The sequence below is a fragment of the Megalops cyprinoides genome, chromosome 8, assembly GCF_013368585.1.
Source record: "Megalops cyprinoides isolate fMegCyp1 chromosome 8, fMegCyp1.pri, whole genome shotgun sequence".
In the NCBI taxonomy this organism is placed as follows: Eukaryota; Metazoa; Chordata; class Actinopteri; order Elopiformes; family Megalopidae; genus Megalops; species Megalops cyprinoides.
This window is the reverse complement of record NC_050590.1, coordinates 4,270,296-4,287,967: the sequence shown is the minus strand read 5'-3', so window position 1 is coordinate 4,287,967 and position 17,672 is coordinate 4,270,296. Positions and strand designations below refer to the sequence as shown.

Below are 17,672 nucleotides of genomic sequence, written 5' to 3'. Positions count from 1 at the left end.
TCTAGTCATAATTCTGGACAAGCACCTGACCTTATGTTGTAGGAAAAGGTGAGTCGGTCCCTTCTGAAAAATGTGTATTTTGCTCTAGTGGTGAGAGAGCAAACTAGATTGTTTAGCCCTCAGATTTATTTATTTTGTTGGAGATTTTAATTAGAGTTATATTTAGAAGGCCATACATAATTTGGTATGAAGTTCAGATTAACTTCAAATGCATCCATCTGTTCATTAGGATTAGGCCCTTAATTCAGACGTAATTGCTTTCTCCCTCTGGTTTGCACAATTAAAACAAATCCCCGTTTTTGAGCTGGTGCTGGAAACACGGGCTGATTTTTCATACTGCCCAGTAAGAGCTCGAGTATTAAAGATCCGTTCTCGTTTACACAGGGGAGAAAGCCACTCCTCGGTTTCCTGTCCTGGAGTAACTTCTAATCGCATGTTAATTAAAGTCTGCCTTTTTTTAAGGCTTCGCTCCAAGCAAAATCCCTTCCTGATCGCGCTTGCACTCGTGGAAATTAATTGTCGGAAAGTTTGTAACCAAACGGTCACAGAAAAAAGGAGGTTCACTGGCATTGTTTGTCAGTTTCGAGCTGAAAATATCTCCTTGCTGCTGCAGTAAGACGCTGTCTAAAGAAGTGTGCATGGTGGTGAGGGGAGGGGTTGACATGAAAAGGATTTAAACCAAATAAACGGATAACCTAAACAAAGTTCCGGTTTGTAGATCTTGGTAATTGTTAGTGGGACTTGGCATCTCTCTCCTGTAATGGACAACAGACACTGCTCTGATTCTGAAGAAAAGATTGCCATCAGACAATGCTTTATGTAGTAACATGAATAAGTTTGTTTTTTGCCAGACTTTATTAAGGATATATGAGCTGTTGTAATGTATACACTGTGCCCTACATGCAATGTCTTATTTCCTCTGCACTTTGTCTGCCAGACAGAGTATCAGTTGTTTCTTCATAAGAAATTATACTGTCTCTAAATTGTGTAGTTTTTTGCTGATGAATTCTCATCATTATCCTTCAGCCGCAGCCAAGATCGTGATGAATATGCTGATGAATATATTTACTCTTCTTCATTAGTATTATTTAAATTTTAAAATCCTAAATTTAAAATCCTAAATTAATTCATTTAAATTCCACTTAAAATCCTGAGTTAATTCATTTCTACCATTTAAACATAGTGTGCTCTTATCAGGTAAAGACCAGTTTGTTAAAGTCGGGTTGACTTTTACATGAGTTGAAAATGACTGAGATGAAATGAATATACAGTAATGGAATTGTCTCAAGCATATTTTTGAATGAGTTTTCATTTACAATTCTCTTGGCTTTGTCATCTGATTTTAAAAGCTGATATAAAATGAATCTTTACTTTGTCTTCACTGAACCAAGCATCTGTCCTGTCTCCACATGGTTTATGACTGGACTGGAGTAAACGTTTGCACTGTGATTGGTAGTTTTTCAGCCAGTCAGTAGTTAGAATGCGGTGCGGCGGAATACCAGTGCACTGCTGGTTCCGACTGGTTCTGGAATTTTCGGTCCCACATGCGGCTGTTTTTAACATTCCCACGATACATTTTATCACCAGATTCAGTAATGATCCCAAGCATCACATGTCGTCCTGTGTTGTTGACAGGGCCGGTATAAGCGCTTTCCACCCACTGTCTTATGCTGCAGGAAGCAGTCTAGCCACAAGCAATGATGTAACTGAAACTCGGGGGGGGGGGGGGGGGGGGGGGGGATTGGCTCTCAGCAGAATAACGGGACCAGAACATATTTAGGGGTCATGATGAGCTGTCCTTTAAGTCAACAGTCTATTCACAGTTTGTGTTCATGCCCGTGGTTTGCAAGGAAACTGGAACATGTTTCTGTAATCACATATATACAAAGAAAATGCTGTTAGAGTCGGTTTAATCCATTTCCGAATAAATTGAATTTACACCCAGAGGTTAACGAAAGTTGTTCTCTGTCTCACCTCCCCAGGCACCAACCAGTGGCCCAGAGCAGCCGGACAAACCTCCTCCTCCCCCAGCTACGAGAGCTCCCTACACTCCCTGGTAAGGCCCCGGCCCCGCCCCCTTTGCCACCCCCCACCCCCGGAACACTTTTAATGGACAGTCAGAAAGTCGATCGTTTTTTCCGTGGACGGCGCGCTGGGAGAATGCGGTTAACGTTACACACAAATTCCTGCCTGACAAATGTAGGAGGAGGGGAAGGGGGGGGGGTGCGAGGCGGGCGGGAACAATAGCCCTCCCTCAGGGCGTGCCTGCCGCCATCTGTCCCCCCCCCCCCCAGATCGAGCCGGGCCAGAGGACAGCTGTTGCACTGAACCACTGTTCCTGGATTCTTGGACCCGTTAGGGTGGTGGGGGGAGGACACTGAGGCAGGGGATCATGCTCCACTCCCACCCAGCTTGGGCTCCTGTACTCTCTGTTCCCCCTTTTCCACCAACGCTAACTACGTGCTAGTTCTGGGCTGGTGCTAGTTCCAGTTCGGAGTTACTTCAACTCGCAAACCTTCTAAGAACGGGTCTGCTTTTCCACGGGCTAGAGAGCCACCACAGAGCCACGTCATTACGTCACTGTATACGTCTGTATACGTCTCCGCTTTCCCGCTAGCTCCAAGCTAGCAGTGGCGGCTGGTGAGCTGGAAACAGGGGAAGCCCAAACACTACCTTTAAATCTATCGTTACTTTCAGCCTGTTCCCCTTTATCCTCCTTGATTAACAATAAAATAAATAATTCACAGAATAATCGACACCAATCGCGTGATGTGAGTAAATGATTATGCTCGCGAAACACCGCAGATTGTCTGTAGTTTGTGTGCTTGCGAAAGCTACAACGTGAGATTGTTTAATTAACAAGGATGCCATTTATCGATTTAAATTACGTTAAATGCTCATGACACCTCACAGCTTTTGTGAGGTCTGTGTTCTAAACTTATTGTTTATTGTAATTGCACTCAACCTAACCTAAACGTTCATTTTCAGTAATTTAAATCTATTTAGCCAAATTAGCTCCGTTTTGTAATTTGAATATTGTAACACACGAAAGCTATAATGTGACACATTTAAGAGAAACCTTTGGGATTAGTTGCCACTTAATTATTCAGATTGCCATCCTTGTTAATTAAACAATCTCATGCTGTAGCTTTCACAATAGCACACAAATCATAATCTTGAACCAGTTTTCCTGGCTGAGAGACAGTTCTTTGGCTGTCGAAATGCGAAGAACTGGTTCAAGATTAGGCACCGGCTCCAAACCGGCCCTCAAAATGCATTGGTGGAAAAGGGGCAGCTGATTAGTCTGTTTGTGTGTGTGTGTGTGTGTGTGTGTGTTTGTGTGTGTGTGTGTGTGTGTGTGTGTGTGTGTGTGTGTGTTTGGGGGGGGGGGGGGGGGGTCCAGAGATTCTGGTTCTGGTTTTTTGGTTCCACTTAGCATTACCGGCACCAATGGGCCAGCGAAGGCTTTGAAACTAGTACTTGCTGGTGTGGCCAGAGTCATCCTGCATATTGCCTAAGGTTAATTTTGTGTAAGTGATCTCTTGGCAGAAGGCCCCAGCAACAATCTGAGCATGCAGCTGTCATTGTTACAGTTTGCTTTCGTGCGAAACCCCACCAGAGGGGCATCTTTATGCGCTTCTCAGAAACTGAACAAGGGTCAGACGAGAAGATGAATTAAGCCGCTTTGGACCTCTTTTTCGTGCTAGTATATCATCTGTCATGACAGCGCACACTAGACCTCAGCTATCTCATAATACATCAGTGCTGAGAGCTAGCATCCAGATTGGTCCTGGCCTGTTGAGATTTAGTAATTGGGTCTTGAGAGGGGTAGACGGAGTTGGACAGTTCACCATATAGACCAGAGGTTTTCAACCTTTTTGGGGCTAAGGCACATCAAAGGTCAAATCAGAATGTCAGGGCACACCAACTTAAAGTTGGTTATCGATTATGAAGAATGTCATACACGGTATGATGTGCGAGATTTGACCCATATTGCACTACAGCAGACTCAAATAATTATCAAACAGATAATTAAGTCAGACAAGCAATCATATAATTTATTAAAAATGCATTGAAGTGCATCGGAGCAAGAACTTGTCCGACATAGTGCGGCATCGTGAACAGAAATATACTAAAATAACGTAAATAAAATAAAACAAAACATTACTCCATTAACCCTTTCGCACACACGTTCACACTGGTGTGATTTGCCATTTAGCGCGTATGCTAAAACCAGTGCAATTAGAACACTAGTTTGGAAAAATTCTAGCTGATTTTAGCTTTGAGGAAACAGCGATTTAACATTTAACAAAAATATAGCAAATGCTAACTGAAAACTATGAGAAGCTTAATAATGCTAATGCAAAAATAGGTTGCGTGCGAAAGGGTTAATAGCACAATATAAAACATCAGTCTTTTCGCAGAGTATAAGTGCACACACACACACATATATAAAAATGCATTGGGTTCCTCAGAATTCCACGGCACACTTCACTTTGCCTCACGGCACACCAGTTGAGAACCACTGATATAGACGGACACTGTAGTGGCACTCATTCAGAGCAGTAGGCGTGCAAGCAGGGCATGTGAATGGACTTCAGTAACTGTTGCTTCATTTCTTTTTTTTATTTTAACAAGACTAACAAAGTGATGTGTACGTGTTCCTTTCGCTGCCAGTCTCTCTCTCTTTCTCTCTCTCTCTCATTTGCTCGCTCGCTCGCCCCCTTACTCTGTAAATATGTGCTTATCACTTTCCTCTTCCTGTCTTGACTTTTTGCCAGAAAAATCGAGTTCACCAGCAGCTTCATGAGCATCTGCAAGATGCCATGTCCTTCTTAAAGGATGTCTGTGAGGTATTCCTCTCTTTGAGATGGTGGCTCCGCCCATTCCCTGCTTGATGCTCCCTCAAATTTTTTTTTTTTTTTTTGGTCTTGTTCTTAAGCTGCACCTGAATCCATTTTATTTTCAGCATTCATATTTCTGTTGCAGTGTTTGGTTTATTTATTTATATGCTGCCATTTCAGCTCGATACAAGCTAATCAGCTTATAAGCATTAAATGCTTAATAATGCATAATATCGAAATTAATAGTCATGGTGCTGCAAATGACTTCAGTGCAAAAAAACATGTTATTTTTTTTAAATTATGGCTGAGGGCACTCCTCTTTCCACTTGTTCCTCCTCAGGTTGAAATGGCTGTTTCTGCTGGTTTTTTTTTTCCGGGGTTTGCCCCTGAATGCCTTGTTTGTGTTCAATAAAACTTGCTGCACAAGCTGTTGTTTTTAGCTCTGTGTTTGTGAAGACCATATCATCCAGCTATCAGGGCCTCCCCTTTTTTTCCAATATGCATGCACTAAAAAGCTCTGGCTGTCCTCTCTCTGTCCCCCCTCTGTCTTGTCGGCTCTGTCTGTCCCCATGCCCCCCACCCCCCCTCTTGCGGGCTCCATCTGACCCCCCCCCCTCCTCTGTCTCCCCCCCCCAGTCTCGGATGGAGGACCGCCTGGATAGACTGGATGATGCTATAAACGTCCTGAGGAACCATGCGGTGGGCTCCACCCCCAGCCTGCCCAGCGAAATACAAAACCTCCTGGGAGATATACACAACGGCCCAATCGTGGCTATCGGAGCCAACTTTCCTGCATCAGGATTGGTGGCCAGCCGAACAGCATCTATGGTAAATGCACGCAACATTGTTTAATTTTTTTTTGTTTTGTGGGTGGAAACCCTGACATTCTAGATCTTTTCAGTATAATGTACACATTTCTTTATGATGATTTCGTAGGAAAAAATATTTTTTAATATCTTGCTGCGGACTGGTAAAATATAGAATGAGTAGGTTTGGAGTTTGAAAAACGTGTCTGTATGACAGATTGCTTTTTCGAAGTACCCATTAATCTAGCGGAGGCCACCTGCTCACACCTCTGGCTTTCAATTACAGGTAAAGGTGTATAGGTGTGCGTGTGCGTGTGTGTGCGTGTGTGTGTGTGTGTGTGTGTGTGTGAGATGCATGAATGAAAGTGTAAAGTGAAACCTGGTGGCCAGAAGAACGCCGCCATCTCCATGTGCAGAAAGGGAGGCTTTGCCGTGGAGAGCCGTTTCGCTAGTACGTGCATATTTTCCAGACACGTAATGGTTGGCAGAAGGCCTTTTCTCCTTGAAATAGGATAGACGGAGCCAATGGGAAAAGCAGGCAAGATGGACTGAAAGTTTTCTTTCACGCGGACCTGGGAGATGTTTGTCCGGTCAGCTCCTGCAAGAGCCCCAGATGCTGGGTGGAGGGAGAGGTGGAGGGCGGGGCCCAAGGCAGTGCTTGCTGTTTGCTCTTCCCCATGCCTGCATTCTAACTGCAGAGTGCACTTGAGCGCAGCTGTACTGCAAGTAACAATGACAAAGTTTTTTTTTTTTTTTTTTTTTTTTTTTTACATTAATCCCCAGGCGGTGTAAAATAATTCATTCTGTCATTTTCCCTGAAATCGATCCTAGAAAGGATGTGGAGGGGCTGGGAGGGGTGAAGGTGGGGGATTAAGATACACTCAGATTGTATGGAAATACATTAAATGGGTCCATGCAGAGGATCATGGGAAAGGAGGGGTTTGGATGCCCGTCGGGGGGAGTGAGTAGAGAGGGATATGAGCAGAGCGTGTCCCATGTGCCGGCCTGTTTGCGCCATCATCCTAATCCCTGATCCCAGATCACATCCTGTGCATCGTACCCTTAATAGACTGGGAACCCTTGCACACACTAAGGCCGTGCCTCACCTGGTGTGGAAATAATGAGGTTCATTAAATAGGTGTGTGTTCACTCGGCCTGTCGTCGCGTTGGTTACACATCTGAAAGCAGTCTGAACTCCATGAAGTCTGTGAGGTGCAGTTGCAACCATTGGATGGACATGAGGAGGACATGCACAGTTTAATGCACAGTGCATTTTGTTTAAGCTGCAGGACCTAAAAAGTAAGGAGCTGGTTAGAGTAGGAGTAGATGCTGCTCATTTCAAGGCAGTTTCAGCTGACCCCCTCAGTCGTTACCTTGTGATCCAAAGTGCTGCAGAATGTATTTTTCGTTTTGTTTTTATCATATTTAAGTGGAATTTTTGTATGCCTGAGGCAGGTGCACAGTGCACAAAAAATCAACCTGTAAGTTGGCACACAAAACAGACAGACTGATAACCTGCAGAGATACTTACAGTAATGCCTTCATATTTTTCCTTGTTTAAGTTACGAGCCTGCTTTTGCTCTTGGTTGAGTTTAGGTCCAGCTGTTTTCCTCAGTGTAATGAATTCAGTTAAGGGAGTGCACAGCAGAGGAATATGTGTAAAGAGGAAAGGCTTTTCACCAGAATGTGATTTCACTTTTGATTTATGGCATTAGCTGCTTTGTGGGGCCATATTCTGGAAAGGACCTATTTTCATTCTCAGTGGTGTTTATTTGTAAGGTTTTGAGTTCCACCCAGTCTTTAGTTTTAAATCCTTCTCTTACGGCAGGCTCGTTTAGAAAGTAATGCACATGTCTTTCAGCACTGATAATAGTACAATGAAGTGCAGTTGTTTTGGTATTATATTATCATTTTTAATTTCACTATTTCCTGTTGTGTTAAAATGCATAAGCTGCACATTTTTTTTCATTCACTATTACTTTCCAAAAAGAAAATCCACTTCTGCGTATGGGTTTGGTCTGTCCTGCATGTTGACTTTGACAATGTCATTAGTAAGATAGTTGGGTACAGCATGTATGTTATAGTTACTAATGCTGTCAAAATAAGAGCCTGCTGCAAGGCTGGATCCTAGATCATGTGCTGCTGGTAATGTGCATGACGGAGGGGGTCGGGTTTCCGTGCTCTCTTGTGTGTGACCTGAGAGAGTGGTAGTGCTGCCTGTGTAAACAGAGCTTTTACTGTGGAGATCCTGTCTGTGGGACAGACAGACAGACAGAGAGAGGGAAGGAGAGAGGGGGGATGCATGTCTATCTTTTTTGCAGTTCTGGAAGTTAGCTTGAGTATCTGCATCCACGGTCCTCAACGCCCACATGGGAGCTCTCAGCTGTATGGTAATGAATTTCAGCTTTTAAAACGTCCCGCTCCCTCCCCGTCGGCCTGACACCCTCCCCTCCCAGCCCCCAAACCCCCCCCCCCCCCCCCCCCGGCTCAGAGATTTGTTTGGACACCTGTTGAGATTAGCGTGGGGGGGTAGAGGGGTCATGGAGGTGTTAACAGAGGCCAGCAGTGACTGGGAATCGTATTGCATTAGGGACATAAAGTCAGCCCCGCCCCCCTCCCTCAAGTTACCTTCACGTGGGTGCAGTTCTTACGGCTTTGTTGGACAGAACGGTGGAAAAATTGCTGAAAGTAATTAGCATGATGTGAAAAAGTATGTACGTTTATGCATTAATGTAGGTCAAGTGAACTTGGATTGCGATAATGACTATTAAAAAAAGAACAACATTTCACATCAAAAAATGAGGATAAAGGTGTTATCGGGTGGTGGGTGCGGGAAAGATGCGGTTAGAGGCCCGATGCATGCTACAGAGCTGTGGAAAGTCTTGCTGTCCCCCAGACGTGGGCACGCGTGTCTGAAGTCTAAACTGTGAGTAACGCAGAGCTCTGTCACACCCCTAGGAGGCCAGGAGGCCAGCCCTGTATCCCCACCTGCAAGGAGCTGCAACTTTGCCCCTCAGTTTACTTTTTGCAGGTGTCCGTTGTTGCATAGAGGGTTAAGCAGTCGAGCAGCTGTAGTTCTGTCCTGTCTGGGCTGCCGGGCTCGTGTGCGACAGCCAGCCTCTGCTGATCACTTCGTGTCAGCAGCTTCTTCAGCATATTTGACACCTGTGGACAGGTAGTCACAGCGTGATACCCTTTGGGTTCCTTCGCTTTAGGTTTGCACTTCTCTCAGCCAGCAGTGACGTACCGTAGATTTGCTTGTGTTAAGGTGTGACTTGGTGCGCTGTAGTTTCCTGTGTGTTCGTAATGCTGTTTGTGTTTGGGGTTAGCTGGAGCTGGTACACTAACTCTGGGCCTGCTGGGTCCTGGAGCTGCCTCTGAACTCCTCCAGGCCTCATGAAAATGATCAGGCATGTCTGATTTTTGGATACGTCATTCACGATTGAACTGTACATAATATGAACTGATATGTCAACCGAGTCGCCAGCTGCAAAGATGCACTGCCATGAGGTTTGTGCGAGAAGGAATAAGCACTCTTTTCAAGGAGGTGCGTTCTCATTGTGCAATAGCTGTCTGTAACAAATTGTTGTACGGGCCCACAGTCTGCACTCCTGCGCACTTTAACTTATTGTGCAGTAGCTGTCAACTATTTTGTATTTGTTCATATTTTTTCACATATATTCCCCATTCATTCCATCCTTAACGCCATTCCATGTGTGTGTGTCCTGCACTACTTTTGTTGTTTGTTGTACCAGTACTGTTGGATGGTATTTCTTGTTGCCAACAAATGCCAGAGTCTGATATGAACACACTATGAGAGACATTGGAACCGGAGTCAGATTCCTTGTATGTGTAAAAGCATACTCGACTGAGGAAGTCTGATTCTGATTCTTGCGTGTCTGCATATCTTGCATACACGCTGTGTTGCTGGCGACTGCAGCAGAGTGCAGCACTAAAGCACCCCCAGATGTCTGGCCAGGGCTCTGCCTCGCACTCGGCCCGGGGGGCCCGACGCGTGCGCGCTTCTCAAGGCTGCGCTGAATGTCTGTGAGTGTCAGAGGGAAGGTCAGCTGAAGGAAGCTGAGTTGCTTGGTGTTTTAAAGAATAGATCTGGCTACATGGCAGAATTTTTTTTTTAAAGCTTACTTGGCAGGACATGTTCTCGGTTATTACAAGAAGAGACCCCAAAACACTAGTTTTTGTGCCAGGGTGAAGTGTGTGTGTGTGTAGATGCGTGTGTGTGTGTTGTCAGTAGATAGGCTATCATCACTTTCAGCATATAATGTCTACAGTGTTTAGTCTCTGTGTATATGCATATTGTCCAAGGGTCTGTGGTATCGTATGTGTGGTGTGGTTGTGTGGGTGGTTGTACACGTACCCTTCTGAGAGTGAGTGTGTCTATCTGTGTGTATGCATGCATGTGCTCAGTAAGCCGAACCGGCTGTCACTCAGCATGCTGTCCTGCTCTGTCTCCTGATAGGTCGGAGCTCACCGGGATGAAGCGGGCAGTCTCACCAGCAATCACACAGGCCTACCCAGCGCAGGCTCCACGGCCACAGCAGACCACAATCACCAGGGAGAGGAGTTCAGAGGTCAGTCCTGGTGATCAGGCTGATTCAAGTCATTAAAAAAAAAAAAAACTTTTGATGAAAAAACTGTCTGATGGTTCAATCCCACATTTTGCCGAGTTTGGGGGTTAGGGAGATACACTGAGTTACCTATCACATGTAGCTTTATGTGTTGGGAGCGACATTCAGACATCCACAATAGTGCATAAGAAAAAAGCCAAAAGTTAATTCAGGGAGAGTGGTTTCTTCTGCACTCTGTATGCGTATGTGTGTATGTGTGTGTTTAGACGGCTGATAAATATCAGAACGTGGGCTTTAAATCAGCTGTGCTGATCTGTGGTTATCTGTGGGCCACTGCTTGTGGTGGCGCGTACATGTTACTGTGGTGCTCCATGCTGCAGGTCTGGCAGGAGGGCCGGCCGGTCAGGTCTCATCTGGTCTGGAGCTGAAAGTGGAAAGCCGGGAAAAGGACGACATGCACAACAGCCACTCCGACGAAGACGTTAGGTCTGATGACGAGAGCGAGAAGAGGGACATGCAGAGAGCCCGAGCAGGGACACGGAGAAGGTAAAACCTCCAGGGACAGCCGAAACACTGTGTGTCTGTGCTGGTGCCGGCGGAGAGAGGAAGGGGCCCTCACAGACATTTGCCATGATACCCATTCATATTTTCAATGATGAGCAGCAAAGCTACTGTAATCCACTTTAACACAAAGACTGATCCAAGTGTGTGTGTGCGTGTGTGTGTGTGTGTGTGTGTGTCTGTGTGTGTGTGTGTGTGTCTGTGTGTGTGTGTGTGTGTGTGTGTGTGTGTGTGTGTGTGTGTGTGTGTGTGTGTGTGCGTGTGTGCGTGTGCGTGTGCGTGTGTGTGTGTGTGTGCGTGTGTGTGTGTGTGTGTGTGTGCGTGCGTGTGCGCGAGTGAGTGAGTTAATGAGTCTGTGTTTCTGTTTCTATGTGTATACATACGTTCTTTGTGCCTCTTGCAGCAGCATTAATGAGGACGAGGACCTGAATCCGGAGCAGAAAGCAGAGCGTGAGCGCGAGAGGAGGATGGCCAACAACGCGCGTGAGCGGCTGAGGGTTCGAGACATCAACGAGGCCTTCAAGGAGCTGGGCCGCATGTGTCAGCTGCACCTGAAGACCGAGAAGCCACAGACCAAGCTGCTCATCCTGCACCAGGCCGTGGCCGTCATCCTCAGCCTTGAAAAGCAAGTCAGAGGTCAGTGATCAGCCCAACAGGCCCTTACCCCATCTCCACACTGGGGGGGGGGGGGGTGCTGCGTGGTGGGATCTACCCAACGCGGGGGAATGAGTGAGAGGAAGGGAGGTTTGGGGTTTGTAGAGTGTGAGGGAAGGCGTGGTCAGGGATTTTAAAGCGTGGGGAAGAAAGGAGTAGAGTTATAGAAGGGCAGAGTCCGGGAATGCTGCAGTAAAAGTGGAGGGGATAGGGGGTGATTCTGTATTTTTCTGGGGGGGAAAACACATTTAAAAAAATTAAAGTGATGATGTCTTGAACCTTGCAGAGAAGAATCTGAACCCCAAAGCAGCCTGCCTTAAGAAGAGAGAAGAGGAGAAGATGTCGGGGGTTTCGGCCGACCCCCAGCAGGGGCACCCTGTGGTCCATCCTGGGCTGACCGACACATCCAACCCCATGGGCCACCTCTGAAGAACAACCAGGTATAAGACACTGTCCGCCCCCACCCCCAAGGTTATTCTAAAGGGCCTAGACATAAGTGTGGTAGAAAAACACTTTGGGTTTATTCATGCACTGAAGGTCACCAGACCTTGCACTTGCAGCAGTAGTACCTCTGTGTGATTATCTGAATGATTCACAGTAGAATGGGACAAATCCACGTCTGGACATTTTGGCTGCCCTTAGTTGGTTGAAGTGCGTGCCTCTGATCAGTTTTGTCTCCGTCCTCCTCAGATCAGTCAGTGTGCTGAAGAATGGGCGACCTTCCTTCCCAAGGACAGGACCCTCAAATTTGAGACATGATTTTGACAGACAACTTGAAGGAAAAATAAAATACAAACTAGAATAAATACAAAGAAAGCAACCCTGAGATTGAAAACAGAAAAAAAAACAGAACAGAACAAAACACTGTCAAGCTCCCAATTTCCTGTGAAAGTTCCCAACGATGATCTGAGAATTTCTGCCCACGAGCAAAACTCCAGCACATATGGCTTCGTTTGCAAGCTGCAACGAGTTGCATCTGCACAATCAGAGAATGTGGCGATCCTTCCCACTCTCCAGGAGGACAGTTGACTTGTGCCTAAACCGAATTGACGAATGCATTGTAACCACAGTTGTTACTTTTTAGTTATCTTTTTTTTTTGTTTTTGTTTTTGTTTTATTTATTATGTTATTGAGGTCTGAAGTCTGGGTTAAAAGGGAATGTACTGAGATTCTTTGTGAGAAGCTGATGCTCTTTCAGTTGCTCTACAGTTTGACCCTGAGTGGTGATGACATGGCCCCTGCCCTGTGGCCAGCTGCCCCTGAGCTGGCCAGAGAGAAGCAGTTTAGACATCTAGCAAAAGAAAGTTAATATATTCACTAATTTAGAATGTGTTTACACCCTAAAATGGAAGGGGGGCAGACTGAAGTATCCCAAAATTATAAAATTATGTGTATATATAATATTTATGTTTACTCATTCCACATATAACAGCATGTTTAACCAAATTACCTACTGTGTATTAGATTAGTGTACCCAGGACTCTGATTAGTTTGGCCTTTAACAAAAAAAAAAAATACAGCAGCAGGAAGATACTGCGCTGTATGTGTGTGTGTGAGAGAGAGAGAGAGAGAGAGTGAGTGAGAGTCTGAGAGTGTGTGTGTGTGTGTGTGTGTATGTGTGTGTGTGTGTGTGTGTGTGTGTGTATGTGTGTTTGTGTGTGTATGTGAGAGCGAGTGAGAGTCTGAGTATGTGTGTGTGAGTGAGAGTGTGTGTGAGTGAGTGAGAGTGAGAGTGTGTGTGTGTGTGTGTGAGAGTGAGAGTGTGTGTGTGTGTGTGTGTGTGTGAGAGTGAGAGTGTGTGTATGTGTGAGAGTGAGAGTCTGAGTGTGTGTGTGTGTGTGAGTGTGAGAGTGTGTGTATGTGTATGTGTGAGAGAGTGAGTGAGAGTCTGTGTGTGTGTATGTGTTAGAGAGTGAGTGAGAGTCTGTGTGTGTGTGTGTGTGTGAGTGAGTGAGAGTCTGAGTCTGAGAGTGTGAGTGTGTGTGAGTGAGTGAGAGTCTGAGTCTGAGTCTGAGAGTGTGAGTGTGTGAGTGTGTGTGAGTGAACACAGCAGGTGAATGAGAATATCCTGATCTCTGACACTATCCTGTCATCAGCATCTAAGAGTCGTCTGAGGAATGGCAAGCCGTAGTTTTCCTGAAAGACCAGCTGCAGTCATTTTTGTTTTTTTAAGCTGTTCATATACTGAGAGGAAAAAAATGGAAAAGTCTGTGTTAACCCTTAGCATTCCCTGTTTACTTTAGTGTCTTAACTGAAGGAAAAACATTAGTGCAAGTCCATTCCTTCCTTCGCCATATAGTGTTAAATGTAAAAAATGGCATATTCCTGATTTGCAGTTTTTTATGTTACTTTTTATTCTCTTTTGGTTATCTGAACAGCCATAGTTATGTTTTTGACTTCTGTGCTGAAGTCTTGTGCTGATGCCATTTATTTGCCTAGAGCTGTGGCATCGAATATTAATTTGAAAAGTGGAATTGAAACGATGGCCACAGCATTACCTGGACTGAATGAAGGTGTTACTTTATTTACTTTCTGTTTAATACAATTGAAAAAAAAATACAAAAATACATTATTCAAAGCAACCACGTGTAATTGTTTTATTTGTAATTGTATACAAATATTTTTTTCTAGGCTTCATAGTACAGCTTGAAATGTGAAGTGTGAATTAGCTGAAAGAAAATTCTAATTAAAGGCTTTGTTTTTTGTTTTTTTCTTCCAAGCAGTAAAGTACTTAAGGCTACAAATTGTGCATAAATGCTGTCCTGCACATAAAGAGTTGCTCTGTATGGAATGTCAGAACCACTCAATCGGCAGTGTCCTTGGACAGGTAACAAAGAGACCTTTGACCTTTTTTTTGGAGAAAGAGGCAGTACCCAATGCTATATTTTTTTTTCCATTGCGTGCTTGTATGCTTTTTGTTTTTTTTTTTTTTTTGTTTTTGTTTTTTTTAATACTTTGGTCTTAACGTTTGCTTTCAATTCCATGAATTCCTGATGTCTTCTATAATTGTTGACACTGAAAGCCAGTGAGGCTATCATTGACTGCATTGAACAAAACTGAAGAACAAACTTTGTAATTTGAAACAGATATGAAGTAGTTGAAATTTTTTTTTTCTTCCACTGCTATTTTAAGTCTAGTGGTGTTTTGGAATTACTTTTACTTTGGGAACATATATTGTCAGAGACCATCTGACTATACATGTGGCCTTCCTCTTTGTTTCAGTATTTGTGAACTTCAGAAGTTGCTGGAAGAATGTGATTGAGGTGACATGTCACTGCCTGCTCCACCGTTAAATTAAAATAAGGTTCTTGGTTTTTCCTTTTGTCATTTTTCTCCTGTGTCAGTTTTTTTGCTTTTCTTCTGGCTATGTTAGACTTTGCTGTGCTCACAGAGGCTTTCCTTAATAAGATATTGAAAAATATAAAATGATAAAAAAAAAAAAACATTTGGCTTATTTTTCACTGTAGTTAGTCTTTTATACAATAACCTTGTAAGAAAACTTATTGAATTCTAAATATTACTCTTTCTAGATTTTTGAAATCAAAAAAAGTTTTCAGTAAAAGTTTCTTACTTTATTTTACTATATTAGATAGTAAAAATGTAGGGTTATTTACCGTGACCTGACCATTATTATCAAAACTCTCCAAATAGCATCTTAAGGCCATGTAGGATTGATTGTAGCTCACAGTCTAGCGTGTATGGAGTATTGTACGAGCTCAGTACTCCCGAAGGTGTGCTTCTCATATTGGTCTTTCCATTTCCATTGGTTGGTGACTGCTTGTGACTGCAGCAGTTGTACCCATGTCAAAATTCAAGGTATTGTTCGCGCACATCAAAGGCCAGCAGCAAACGGTTCAACATTTCTGTCTCTGTAACACAAAACACAATATGTATATAACACTTATGTAGCAATAAATGTGCCATCTTTTTTTAAACACGATTGTATGTGCGTTTGTTTCTTTCTCCGGACAAAACATATTGTTTCCCCTCCTACTTTTATTTCTGATGTTTTTTTTTTTTTTCCTTCACGCAATATATATATATATGTCTGCTTTGTACTTTGTGTGCTGATATGGGCCCATTCAGCCCGTCTCCAGTACCGTGATGTGTTCTGCCCAGCTCTCCCCTGCACAATGAGCTCCTCTCCAGTGAATCTAGTACAGAGGAGGAACAACAGCGTCAGAGTGTTTTATATTATGTGACAAATTGAATTAACTTCTTTTTTGAAAGTATATCAGTGGACCACTGTAGTCTGTATCGTATAAAAGCACTATGGAAAATGATATGTTTCTATTTTTTAATAAAGCGTGATAGTGTTTCCATCATGTAGTCTTGTTTGTCAAACGCCGGTCTCCTGTTTCAGAGACACCGTCTGAGTTCTGTTTCCTGCAAAGACATGCTCAAAAACACGGCTCATTTAGTGTATTCATCTGAATAAATGCTCACTTCATTTTAGCCAGATCCATATCCAAATCCATGCTTCAGGCAGCCATGGATATTTGTGTTCATTAAACAGGTACAAGAGAAAACTGGGAATCCTTCCTGAAATCCTCTACTGAAATTCATCTTAGCATTCCACAGTTAATGTAGGTTGTAAAGAAACTGGCTGATACGCATTACAAAAACAAGCAAAGAGTAAGTGTTAAAAAAAAATAACTTTAACATTTAAACATAAAAAAACATTTAAAAACAAAACAAAAACAAAAGGAACCAGCCTGAGCACACAACCAGCTGAAACAAAGCTTAAGAAAACTGGATTAGCACCATATTAACAAACACTGCAGCCATTCTGGGGACAGGTAAAGGAAGGAAAATTTGTTATTCTGGTGAAGAAAAAGCATTTTCCCTCAGAATTATTGTGGCCATTGTGTATGATTCTTAGTATGATTATTAGTTTTGTCCTGCCTTTGACTGGAAATGGATCATCCTCTGTGGCTGTCATTTTACTGAGTGGCATAACTCAACCTTTTGTGATACGCTGAGGTAAGAACGTGCACAAAAATTAAATACAGATCTGTGGTGTTGAAGATGGTGCTTGAGATTAAAAACATTTTCTGTGAGTTTTCAAAGGATGTGCTGATGTGCCTTACATTTTATTTTGGTTGAGATGAGGCTCAGAGATGGGTAAGTGTTATTATAAAAATATACGTACATGATTCCACAGTTTGATGTAAACAGGCTATTGTGTCCATTTTGGTTAAAAAGAAAACCATGCTGTCGTGCATTTTCATTAAAGTACCTTTAAAGCCAATTAAACTGTAATGGACAAGTCATTCCCAGATGAGAAGAAATGCTGCTGGATTGAAGGCCAAGTTGATGCTAAAAATAGGCACAGAATTCTTTGTAGGCGTGTCAGCTGCAAGAAGGCGTATTGATCTAAAAGCTGGCTGCAACACAGCTCTCCCTTGTCCGTCTCTCACTCTCGCTCTGTTCTTTCCTTTGCCCATCCCTGTCATCCTTTTCCTGCCGTCGGTTCCAGAGGTGGGCATGTGCTATTTGAGTACAGGACCACCGTGTTTGAATGCTGGCTTCCTGTGGGTCCAGCTGCCTCCAGCACTTGGTCGGCCTGCAGACAGATGCGTCTTGGCTCCTCTCCTCGTTGCCAGTGTCTTTGGAATCGAACCAATGGCCCACCGCCATGTTCCGAAATGCCTCCTCTTGTTTTATTCCAGTCCTGTCCTCACCATGTGTTAGCGTCAAAACTCTTCACCAAATAGGCCTACCTTCCATTTGTCACATGACTTTGCATTTGATATTTTTTAAAATACTCACCATTAAATGCTTTCCATCATTATTGCATTTGAAAACATGAGAAAAACAGTGAGGTGGTATTACATTTTGGGTAAAGGCCTACCTTTATATTCTAACTTACTGTAACGTTTTCTATAAGATTAATTCACAAAGCATGAATGGACCACGCAAAAGATCCAGGCGCGAGTGTTATAAACTTGTCATTGAGGTTCAGAGTGAGAAACTGCTCGTTTTCGTACTCCACCGCGCGCTTGTCGAGTGTGCCCGCCTTCCGATACCTAGCTCCGCTCCGCTAACTGCTGTGAGGTCCCAGCTGCGCCAGCTCCGCTTGATAAGAACACTGGGCCATTGTTTTCAGATGTAATACGACACACTGTGGGGCAGTTCAGATTAAAGTCTTAGTCAACGCACTGTATACAGTTTTCCCACTCCCACGGCTACAGTAATGAAAACAAGGGCCACAACTA

General features: G+C 43.8%; 1 protein-coding gene across 7 annotated transcripts in view; it reads left to right on the top strand.

Annotated features, from left to right (window-relative positions):
- Positions 1-12,969, top strand: part of LOC118782018 (transcription factor 12-like) — a 113,817-nt gene extending 100,848 nt beyond the window's left edge. For 5 of the 7 annotated variants that reach the window (XM_036535222.1, XM_036535220.1, XM_036535223.1 and 2 more), the window contains 8 exons: positions 1,983-2,056; positions 4,782-4,853; positions 5,481-5,672; positions 10,131-10,242; positions 10,620-10,785; positions 11,204-11,436; positions 11,741-11,894; positions 12,145-12,969. In XM_036535222.1, coding sequence (XP_036391115.1) covers positions 1,983-2,056; positions 4,782-4,853; positions 5,481-5,672; positions 10,131-10,242; positions 10,620-10,785; positions 11,204-11,436; positions 11,741-11,883 — 992 coding nt within the window. In that variant the 3' untranslated portion in view covers positions 11,884-11,894; positions 12,145-12,969. The remainder of the gene's footprint in view (positions 1-1,982; positions 2,057-4,781; positions 4,854-5,480; positions 5,673-10,130; positions 10,243-10,619; positions 10,786-11,203; positions 11,437-11,740; positions 11,895-12,144) is intronic. The other 2 variants (XM_036535221.1, XM_036535226.1) reach the window with 1 other exon arrangement.
- Positions 12,970-17,672: the final 4,703 nt, after the last annotated feature.